Here is an 11,958-nt window from a genome sequence, read left to right on the forward strand (position 1 = left end):
TATCGGTATTTGATCATTCATCGGGACAAACGTTATCAATTTGCAGTTGAATTAAGGCGAATGAGATGAAACGTGTTCCTCACACTTGATACATTTTCCAAACTTTACTGTAGCGAGATCTAGTATTACAGCAGAAAAACTGAGAGCTTGAATGGAGAGAACTTTCTGTTTATACTGCCGAAACGGAAGGGAGGAAATAGAAATAGATAAAAGTAAGGAAAGCGGTGGAAAATTCTGTAGAACGTTCGTTCAAACTCGCGTTTCGTCTGGTCGCCAGAAATAGTTATTCTCTGCAGAGCTTGAAGAAAATCGCGAGACAAAAGATGGAAAGTTCGCGAAAGTGAGAGTTCGAAAGAAATCGAAGAACCTTGGTAACATCCTGACAAGGACGTGAATTGCACTCTACAATTACACTTTGGATTAGAAATTTACAGATAAATTCTTCTCCGACGTTCATACAAAATTTAACACGCTAATAACTTTCCTACACAGTTGCACAATTAAAAAAAAAAAGAAAAAATTACCAAACACTTGTCACGAATAAATCTAGCATTTCTCTTGACCACTTATCCTTTTAAAACCGGTAAAAATTACAGTAGGACCTCCTACAACGCGGGAAATATAATACAAATTAAGTTCCACGGACGTCACATTTTGAGCCAAATTTAATTAACCGAAATTCCAAAATTCAAAATTTATGGCTCCTTTTCTTTTTGATCCCATTATATGGGAGCAGTAGCAATTTTTTAATCGCGATATACGCAGTCCTACTGTACATGAAAATCCACTTGTTACCGTAGCTTAAAAGCGTTCACTTAAGATGAAGCGACCAATCGAACCTTTCCAACGCCCTGTGAAAGGTTCTTTGACGAAACGCGTGGCGCCCGGTTAAATTCGTCGCTTTGATCGTCAGGGTCGCAACGGTAAGGGGTCAATTTTCGTCTGGGCGTCGGGAAATGGTGGCAGGGATCACGACAACTGCAACTGCGACGGTTATACGAACAGTATCTGGACACTGTCCATCAGCAGTGCGACGGAAAATGGTCAGGTGCCTTGGTACAGCGAAGCCTGTTCGTCGACTCTCGCCACCACCTATAGTTCCGGTTCATCGGGAGAGAAACAAGTGGTAACCACTGACCTGCATCATCTTTGCACGAGCAGTCACACGGGTACATCTGCATCGGCACCTTTGGCTGCTGGTATCTGCGCCCTTGCACTCCAAGCGAACAAAGAGCTCACTTGGAGGGACATGCAGCACATCGTCGTGAGAACCGCGAAACCTGCGAACTTAAAGGCTCCGGACTGGGTGACCAACGGCGTTGGAAGGAACGGTGAGTTGAATTGAATTGCAAAACTGCATACGTTATTCTAACTTCAGAAATTCAGAAAATAGAAGATTACTTTTAAATCAAATATTAGGTTCTCTGGTGTTTCTTGAACAAATAATGCATCATTCTCGCACGATTCTATACACTTTTCCCAAGGATTAGCTAGTTTCGTTACTTCAAAATTATAAAAATCGTTAGTCTTTGAATTAAAAAATTCTTAGAGTGTTACATGTTCCTTTAACCATGTTCGAATTTCTCTTCAGTGAGTCATAGTTTCGGCTATGGACTGATGGATGCCACCGCCATGGTGCGTTTAGCCAGAAGATGGAGAACGGTACCAGAACAGCACAAATGTGAAGTTTTGGCATCACACACGGGCAGGTTCGTTCCAAAAAATAATTCTCCTGTCGTAACTGTTTAATTACAAGTATCCTCGATAGTTCAACAAAATAAAAAAGAAAAATTGCTTTCTCGTGATAAAGGAGCGAGCAGCGTATTGAGCCTTATGTCACCGGCAAAAAAGTCAAATACAATTTAGAGACCAGCACTTTTGTGAAATAAATGACCATAGGAAACGTGACGATGCCATACGATCTATCACTATTTTCGCCACGTACGGCTCATTTTGCGCGACCGTGATGACGATAAACCGATCCTGAGGAAATAGCTTCTGCAACGCGTGCACCTAATTTAATACAGACGATTTCGCTGCCAAAACGGTGGAGCTTTATCGGCAATAAAAATAACTCGCACGATATGATAATTTTCTTAATAGAAACTGATGAAATAAGAATTTCGAACGTAAGAATTTGGAGCGACTTCGTGTTTCGTTTCTGCGAATGACCTAAATTTTACGTGTGCCACAGGCCAATACCGCCAAAGAGCCAACTAAGTCTGGAATTGCATGTCAAGGAGTGTAGCGGCGTTAATTTTCTCGAACACGTGCAAGTAAGTACTATATCACTCTCATGAGTGTAATAAGGAAATTAATAGCTTTCCCTTAGAAAGACTTTAATCACGGTAATGTAAAGAATCATCTTAAATGTCCCTGTGAAAGATACACTTCTCATACGTAAACATCGTAAACAGCAACAATATCACGATTATTCACATTGTACACAGTTTATTAAAGCTGAAAAAATTATATTTAAAAAGTATAAGTAATCCCGAAAAAATTTGAAACTTTTAATTTAGTAGTTACCTGTGAAAGAATTCCAAAATTTTACCAATTTTTAGACACCTCAGAGTGGTGAATCCCCTCAGTGCAGAAATTATTTCTGTATCATTTTTTCGCGATAAATCTCACACTTTCGTACAAAGTTTTAACCTCTGTTCGAACAACCGAAACGATCGAATAAACATTCTCTCTTAACAATTATTCGTCCAATGCGCTTATCATAGGCGAAGGTTTCATTGATGGCCTCGAGAAGAGGAGATCTACAGATACAGCTAACTTCACCGCAAGGTACGAAGAGCACTCTCCTCGCAAAAAGGCCGCACGACGTCTCGAAGGCTGGTTTCAATCAATGGCCATTTATGTCGGTTCACACTTGGGGAGAAAGGCCACACGGCACGTGGAAACTTGAAATCCACAATGAGGGTCGATATCAAGGTAAGTCCATTGTACGGCTACTTTTTGTTCCTTCTTTTCATCGCGTACGTTTCCAGATACGTTCAATATAACCCCATTCGTATCAAGCCTTTCATGCAGCTTCATATCACGTAACATCTCTTGCCGAAATATTAATATTCATCGAGCTGCAATTAAAATATCTACGAAATGTTCGATCTTATACATCGGTATTTTTCAAAATTGAAAACAGCATAAAATTAACTTCCTGCAAATTTCTAATTTATCGAAGACACGTTTGTCCCAAACTTTGCACATTCGAAATGCAAGATTTTGGCCAATGACCAATAAGTACTTCAGACTTCTCTTTTTTAACCAACCGAAATGTAACACGCAACAGGCAACAGTGAGAAATCTTTCAAATATTCCACTTTCCTGGAGAATGTGTTGAATTCAATTTTTTTAGACAGAAATTGGCAAGTAATTGTAGTTATTCTAATTGTATCCCGAAATTCGATAGAACGTGCACTAACATTAATCGTTGAATGGCAAAGTTCATCGAGTTTCTTTCAGATGATTCTGAACCGGTAATTTGCTTTCAGTGAGATAGCTTTTACTCACTCAGAAAAGCAAATGGCCTTGCGAGTGTTAAGACCACTTTAGGCTGCTTCTACAGACCCATTAAAGCTGATAGCTGCGTAAACTTCATTACATAAAATTTGTCCTTGAATGGTATATCGTTGCATCTTATACTCGTGCATACCAAGTCCTCCAAGCAATATCTTTTGTACGTATCGTGTATTCAAGGTACTGCGCGTTGCTGAGAGGATGACCTGAGAAGACATCTTCTCTAATACAATCGTAAAAATCGGGCACACCCATTGTCGTTATCTACCAAATGCGAAAACGTCCACGAATCTAGTCATCTTCTCAGCAACGCACAGTACAGGTGTTTGTACAACGTCATCTTCATCGTTATTAATGTGACATAGTGCAACGAAACAACTAGGAAACTATAGGAGAAAAAAAGAAACACGCCTAATTGACAAATCCTTGCTGGTAAAATATGGAAAAAAGACAACACGTTCAGAATTTTTCAACAAATTACAAGCACAATCTTTCTTGTACATTCTCGTAATCTGACAATCAGTCGTTTCACTTCGAGTCCAAATTTTCGGCAAAACACGAGCCCAAGGTGACAGAGTTTACCATCAATTCTCTAGATTCTAACGCCTAGACCAAGCAGCGATAGCCATCTGCTACCTTATCGTCTCATCTTCGAGGACATAAAGGGAATTCTCGTAAACCGTGCACGTGGGAGCACGTAAGCTGCTGCATCACCTCCCAAGGGCATAATTCCATATTCGAAGCGTGTTCCCTTGCGATGCCATTCAACAGCCAACGGATCTCATGAACCACTAGGGGAAGTTGACCTTGTGCAGGGTGGAACCGTCAGAACCACTTGAAGTTAGAAGCCTGTTAAAGCTGATATGTGGATAAAGTTCGAGTTAACGCGAACTTGTACTCACTGTGCGCCCTTGTAGTATCCTGGTGTATCCAGGCTCAAGATAGAACCTTGCTCTATTATTCCACGTAATACGGAGGGTACATTCCAGGTACAGGTATTCGAGCTATTACACGTCGTGTTTGCGTTCATTCCCTGTACATTGCCTCGAGATCCGCTTCGTTGTCGTTGTCCAAGCACAATATTGTGTTACCCGGCAGATGCACCTGTTGGTCGTTGATGATTTTCTAATCCCCGACCACTGATAACCTCGACTACGTAACGTCTCCCCGTGGAATTATCCGTGTACCCAGGTTTCGAGCTTATTCGAACGTGAAAGAAACAGGTGGGATTCAGGTGGAAACGTTTTCCACGTGAAATAGATCAATTGCGACGAGAAGTTCGAAACAGTCGCAAGCTAAAATACTTTGTTCCTTTTTCTTTCTTTTCTTATCATGTTATTTATTAATCGTTAATCGTTATTCAAACTATAATGGAGCTCTCCGATTTCCTGCTGCCTCCTGTCCTGACGAACAACGAACAACCATCAGGACGTGCGACTCTACACGAATGGGCGTTGATCTTCTACGGAACGTCCACGCTGCCCGATCGCACCGAATACGCGTTGTACAATCCTGCCGGCATGAAGAGCCCTAGAAGGCCCATCGTGAAACCACGCGAGACCGCGTTCTCGAAGGCGCAGAACTCGCTTACGAGCTCTAAGAGCAAGCAGGCTCAACACAAGTCCGAGAAAACCGGGAATCTCAGTCCTCCTTACGTGGTGAACGCGCAGATACAGTCTCAGAGGAAAGGCAAAGCGCGTGGTCAGCACAAAAACGGCAAATCGGCCAATAAACCTACACCGAAACCCACGGTGCAAACGTTGAGAGGGTTGACCGTGGCCAGAGGGCCAAACGTCGCTGGAGAAGTTCGCCTAATTACGTCCGGACCACGAGGGAGAAGTACACCGAGCCCGATCACTACTGCAATCACTCAGACCAATCCCCCTACGACGATTCCAACCGCTAAAGTGACGAACAAGCAAAGAATCCTGAACATAGTCACCGCTTCGTCGCTTCAGAGAGGTCTGATCCTCTTGGAGCCAGCGGCGAAACCTGACATCAACAACGTGCCAGCTATTTTTCAACAGTACCCTAAAATTCAACAACTCTATCCACTCTATCCTGTCTATGCCGGCGTAAGGGGAGCTGGACAACACGCGACCAGAGCTAAGGGTCTGGATTTGCTCCAGGACGAGCAGTTCGATTCGAAGAACTTGGATAAGGGTATTCTGCTTTCCTTCACGTGGATTTACGTTTGTTGTAATGAGCTATCCGTGGATGATTTTCTAACAGCCGAGACGAGATTCTTGGTAACCCGGCAACGATTGTTTCTTGTTGTTTCAAGGGAGGATTTACGGTTGCTAGTCCCGCGCGGTAAATGGTACAGTGTTTTGCATGTATGTGGACATCCACGGATGCGCGTTACATGCAGTTTCTCTTGCTGTATCTCTTATCAGTAGTAAGATGTGTAAGACGGAAGTGCATCCATGTGTAAAGTTACAGAATTAAGTGAATTTTATTACAATTTAGTGTCTTGTACCCCTGCTTCTTTGTCCATACTGTTGCTCTCTGCAGTCACCGTAATTGCATTCCAGTACAATTGTCGTCGAGTTTGTTCGTGTGTCTTGATTTTGTATTGCTTGTTCCTGTGAATCCTGTGAGATCATTTCTCGATGTTTTCGTGAATTTTATCTTACAGCGGTGTTTCTTTCATCTTCGTCGTGAGATCAATAGACGGATATATTTACTCGAAATGACACAAATCTAAATTTCTTCAAATTTACAACTAATCGAGACAATTGTAAATTTACGAGCATGTCATTTTCAACGTAATTTATACTTCGGTTTAATTATTATTTCCAATACTCGGTTCACATCAGTCTCACAGCTAATGAAACATTTTTCAAGGAATTTTGATTGCATGTGTTTATTTGACGTACTTATTAATCGTATTAGAAGAAAGTCTGTTGTTGTGTAACGATCATGAACTCCTTAAAAGTATCATAACCGTAAAGTTGTTAGAGCAGTTAAAGTAGCCGCACCACACAAGCTTATACCGTTTAATCAAAACTTCCAATGACTTCACTGCAGGTAATGCTTGCCCTCAGAGATTCGCTTGCATGCATGAAAATGTGTGTTTAGTAGAAGTATGCTTTAAACGGCACACATTACACAAACAATGTTAATTTCTTGGTACAACTACGTTCTCGGAAACTGACTAATTTTTGGGAATATCACATCGACCACAGTGAAACAGACTGAGAATAGTTACTCGTGGATCTTGCAAATTTCATTCACAGTTTAAGTTCATTTTTTTTTTTTTTTTTTTTTTTTAAGATAGTACTCCTGATTTATGGTACACCGTGTAAAGAAACACTGTTGCCTCTCTTTGAGCCCGGAAAATCTGTTTTAACGTGTGTACAATATTCAGGCGAAATCTATAAGAAGTAGACAGCAAGGATAATCCGCAGATCATGTCCAGCTTTTATAACAGTAATAACGATATCCGTTTTCCGGCTGGCCTCTAACATGTCCATTCTACCTTGAAGTTATTTTCTCCGGCACTTCATAAAATATCCTTAGGCGTTATGATGCCTGGATACTTTACAGCCGCCATACGTCTCCGTGTACAAGGAAAGTTTAATATCGATTTTATTATCACCAATGGGCGGAAATTTATGATCACCTGACACCAGGAGAGGAAAAAAAATATGAACTACAAACGACATATATCTAGACATTAAATTGGAAATAAATAAGAAGTCGCGGAATTATTTAATGTCACTAAATGAAAGTCACTTTTTTTCAAATTGTTACCATTGACGCAATTTTTTTTTTCTGAAGAAAGCCCGGAACTATGATCGCAAAGAGTGTTAAAAAGTCGAAGATTTTTGTTTCTGGTCATTTGTGTGGACTGAATCGTGCAGAGAATTTCGGGCGGTACCAAAAGGACCATTTTTGTGCCATTGCACGCAGACGCCGCATTTCTAATAATTTTCAATTTTTCATTCATATTTTCTACTCTGTAAACATGTACTTTTATTCTGCAAAAAGAATGAAACCAATCGGCCTAACAGTTTTTCTTCCAATCGCTCGCAAAAATTGACCAGTTTTCAATGTCCAAAAACGTGGGACTCCTATAAAGGCACAGTTCGTATCTTTAAATTTGCTATTATCGATACAACAGTAATACAGTGAATCACAAGAAATTATTAACACTACTCGTACAATCGTTCACCATTCTTATCTGCTTCGTCGTGACCTATTTATCGTTCTTTAAGGTGAGAACGAAATTTTCCAGCCAACGTCGCCGTGTCACTTTATTAATTTCCCGATGCCAACGACATCGAGGATCTCCTCACCTCCTCCGTTTCACTGTCGCCGTCTTTTTAAGACTACGCCTCGAAACACGTGCACCGGGTACTAACTGGCTGCATGGATGAAACATGATTGTTCACGTGACTGAACATAGATGCCACACGTATTTGTATGTGTGGATAATGCAAAGTGCACTTCGCGGCACGTGAAACGGAGGCAGATATCTATCGTTAGTCGGCGGTGACATTAGGAAGACATTTTCGGCTTTCGAATCGCGAGCATTTGTTCGCGTTTCTGACGTTTCGAAATTTTCTGAAAAATTTATCCAACATGTACACTGTTACCGAAATTCGTCGAATATCTGCAACGTAAGTGAGAAAAACTGGGGCACCCTGTATATCGACAAATATCGTTATCAAAGAGAAACCAATCAGATTGACGAAAACGAATTTTGTAATACGGGTAAATTAATGTGTCGTTCGTTTTTGATTATCAGTCGATTGAATTGTCGATGGAACAACTTTCTGCGACAATAATAAAAGGAAATGAAAATTGTGATTGAAGTCACTGTACGGTATCGACAGTTTTTAATCTCGATTCAATCTTTGCGGTAACATTTTCAACTTTGCGAAACTATTGAAAGCTCTCTGTCATTAATATCCTGTCATTTCTCGCGGAAAAGCATTAAGGCGGCAGTTCAGTGTGCAAATTGCTGCAAATTATTTCCGATCGTTTATCGTCGTTGCGAATGGGATTTCGTCAAGATAGATAAATGAAGCACAGATAAATCGTGCTGAAAATATAAACGACTCTGAAGAGCTTTTACTTCCTTCTAATTAATGATTTTTACTTCGTCCTACTATTTCGCGGATGTAGAAAAAGAATTTGCGCGTGATAAATCTTTGTTTCCTTGGATTTGCTTGAAATCCGCGGGAAAATATTGGAAAAGAAATTATAGTTTGATATACTTTTTCTTCTTTCTTTTTTTTTTCGTACGCTCTGTATCTGCAAGAAAAACAAGAATTAAAATCCGCGTAACGTCGAATACTGAAATTTTAATTAGACTTTCTTCCGATGGAGTTTCTCACCCGACACATATTTGAAGAGTATTTTTCATGTGTAATTATGAAATTATTCCATGAAACGAAGGTTGAAAACCGTGAATAATTTCCACCGGATTAAATTTATTTCGATTTTCCACATTTAATCAAGCACGTTCCAGTTTACTTTGTAAATCACGTAATTACTTTGTACACACAGTTATTGCTAGAAAATGTACTCTGTGCATAGCGCAACAAATATTGTTTTGAAATAGAACATTTTTTATGTTAGCATGCTTAAAATATAATTGATTTCCCACTTTTTCCGATGACAGTCGTTTATTACGTATTCCTCTTGCTTTCATACTTATTCAAGACGTATACAATATATTATCCTCCATCGATAGATTATTTATTTACAATTTTTATATGTCTACATGTGAGTTATTATTTATATAAAAAAGAATGAGAAAATAAGAATTATTTATTATGCAAATAATAACTCGGAATAATTAACGTTATTTTATGTTCTATTACAACTACTTTCCAGTGTATGATGCACACACAGATGGATCTATTCATGCGTGTTCCCATATTTTAACATCACTACTAGCATTTTGAAAGATGTTGAACATTTTCGAAATTTTGATTTTCAGCATGCTCATATGTGTTTCGTATTCATTATTTATAAGACCTTAATTACTTATACACTGTCGCTCATACGTATTTACCCATCTGCTTACCTCATTTCACTCGAAAATGCGAAAGAATTTTTTGAAAGACTGTCAAACAAATCAGGAAGTAAACACTTACGAGCGATAACGTATGTATTTCTAGTTCTTCAACAAGGAATATTCTACTGCACGAACCTCGTACAATTATTCAAAAAAATGCAAGTAGAAGATCCTAACGTAACTTCAAAAACTTCTCAAACTCCCGTAAAAGCAATATTTTCATTTCGTATACGCACATTTATCATTTCCTGTTCGAATTAGTCGCAAGTGAAAAGGAGATGCAGCTTCTAACGATCACAATGACCCTATAGAGCAGTTTCTTCTAAAAGTCGAAAAAATTCAAAGCTCGTCTCCGTTTCATAAAGGCGATTCACCTGTAGTGACCCCTAAAAAGAAAAACTGAAAGCACCGAATAATGTTCCAGACACGCTGGAAGAGTTCAAGCTAGTGTTCTACGGCACGGAGACGTCTCTGGAGTTCGACGACGAGCTGGACAAGGACAAACCGCTGCCACCGGTGAACCAGGAGGTCGCTAGCCAGGAGGACGACAACACGGCGATTGGCGCGAGGCACGACAACGGCGTGGACACAGAGGGCGATCCATGGACAGGTAGCCAGCAGGTAGAACGCGTGTCGCATCCGGAAGTGCAAGGACCAACGACCGAGAACCAGACGAGCGGTTGCGCTATCGTCGACCCTGGAAGTGGCAGGTGCCTAGGTGGGTGCCTCATTCTACTCCTTCTAGCCTACCTGTCTACCGGTGGAGCCAGCTGGGGGAACCTGTTAACCAGCTGGCAGGAGCCACCGAGTGTTCGGAGAGAGAGTGTACTCGAGGTGGACGACGTCACCTCGGGTTCATCCTCGACGTCATCGTGTGAAAGAATGGCCACGTTCGACGGGAGCTCATCGATCGAGAGGTCGTCAGGAGCTTGTTGGTGCTCATGATGAATATATATCCTTGGACGATGAATACAGTGGCCTCTCGATGTACGGTTTTAATCTAAAAGCGAGAGTTTAGCCGGCCCAGGTATTAACGCGTTCGTTCGAACTTTGTGTGTTGTGATCAAATCCCACCCAAACCCCCAAAACCCCTCTAATCGCGAGCTGGCGGAGATCCGGGAAAAGGTATCGTCGTCGTGATCAGCCGCTTTCTTCTCCCAGACGCTTTTTTCTCGCTCGTCCGGAGAAAGAACTCTGTGGATGTGCTGAGCATCGAGCTTAAAATGTCCTACGGGATTGTCCAGGTGCTTTCATTGTGGACACCCGATCGCTCACTAACGTATGTGGTTCTAGGGTTAGGATTAGTTGAATTAAGTGTCGTGCGTAAGAGACATCTGTGAATGGGTATGAGTGTAGGGAGAGTTGTCTGTGGACGTTTCGAGACGTTGCTCTGTAGGGGAAAAGCTACCCGGGGACTTAGATCGAGACAGAGAGCACAGGGCGGTGTAATCGAGGACGGAGAGAATCGATCTCAGCGTGCTCGAGCCTCTCCTCGTGGAAGTATAAAACGTTTGTGACTTTGTTCTTTTGAATATACAGCGGCCCTCCCCCTTCTTCATTTCTCGCGATGAACAATTCAAAATATAAACGACAACCGAATCCCGCGGAGTAGAACTGTGTTCGGAAAAGTGATACCGCTTCGATGATAATTTCCATCGAGTCAGAAAGTGAACCGATTCCTTCGGATATCCTCGCCAGTTGTTCAGTTCGGACCGGTACGCGTCGTCTCAAGAAGATCAATCGCGACGATTCGTTTGTTGCAATCGTTTTCTATTCGAATAATTTTCTCGGAATTATTTCCTTCAAAGAGTATAATCACGTTCGACGTTACTCCGATTCATTTTCACGACACTTCTGCGTACATACAAAGGAGCCATCCGCGAAACTGCCACTACGGAGATTCAATTGAGAAATTAAAGGGTTCCATTCGGTGCCCTTCGGAAAATTTCGAGTAGAGCGCTGATCCTGGGAAAAAAATTGCCTCGCGTAATTATAACGTTTACTATCGTCGCCCCCGCCGCGAAATCGTTCTCGTTCCATTTCCTAAACAGCCAATTAATTACCAAAAGCTACTCGACTGCCAAATCCATGAATCACAAGCGTTCCACGAGATTATCTAGTTGTTTAAATTCCGCAATTCGATTCGATTAATATTCGATTATTACATATGTACGTACGAAACGTTAATTGCTTCATACGTTCAACGCTAACTCAGTTCGCCTTGTATAATGCATATATATATGTATATCGGTGAGATGAAATTTTGCACGGAGGCTTCAAATGAGAACAAACACGGTATTTTAATAATCTCTTGGTGTTCGTGACGTCCATCAGGTAACAACAGTTTCTTTTTTCCCGATGTATCGTTTGACGAAACGGCCAAGCCTGTTCCCAGAGAGCAG

The 11,958-nt window shown here is 41.1% G+C and overlaps 1 protein-coding gene across 2 annotated transcripts in view; it reads left to right on the top strand.

Annotated features, from left to right (window-relative positions):
• The window catches only part of LOC108576288 (furin-like protease 1), a 270,700-nt gene that overhangs the window by 243,114 nt on the left and 15,628 nt on the right, over positions 1 to 11,958 (top strand). Inside the window, exons 7-12 of one of the 2 annotated variants that reach the window (XM_017939244.1) lie at positions 914 to 1,331; positions 1,592 to 1,709; positions 2,195 to 2,276; positions 2,730 to 2,940; positions 4,954 to 5,688; positions 9,981 to 10,274. In XM_017939244.1, the coding sequence (XP_017794733.1) occupies positions 914 to 1,331; positions 1,592 to 1,709; positions 2,195 to 2,276; positions 2,730 to 2,940; positions 4,954 to 5,688; positions 9,981 to 10,274 (1,858 nt within the window). The remainder of the gene's footprint in view (positions 1 to 913; positions 1,332 to 1,591; positions 1,710 to 2,194; positions 2,277 to 2,729; positions 2,941 to 4,953; positions 5,689 to 9,980; positions 10,275 to 11,958) is intronic. The other variant, XM_017939247.1, reaches the window with a different exon arrangement.

Source organism: Habropoda laboriosa, unplaced genomic scaffold (assembly GCF_001263275.1).
Source record: "Habropoda laboriosa isolate 0110345459 unplaced genomic scaffold, ASM126327v1 scaffold212, whole genome shotgun sequence".
Lineage (NCBI taxonomy): Eukaryota > Metazoa > Arthropoda > Insecta > Hymenoptera > Apidae > Habropoda > Habropoda laboriosa.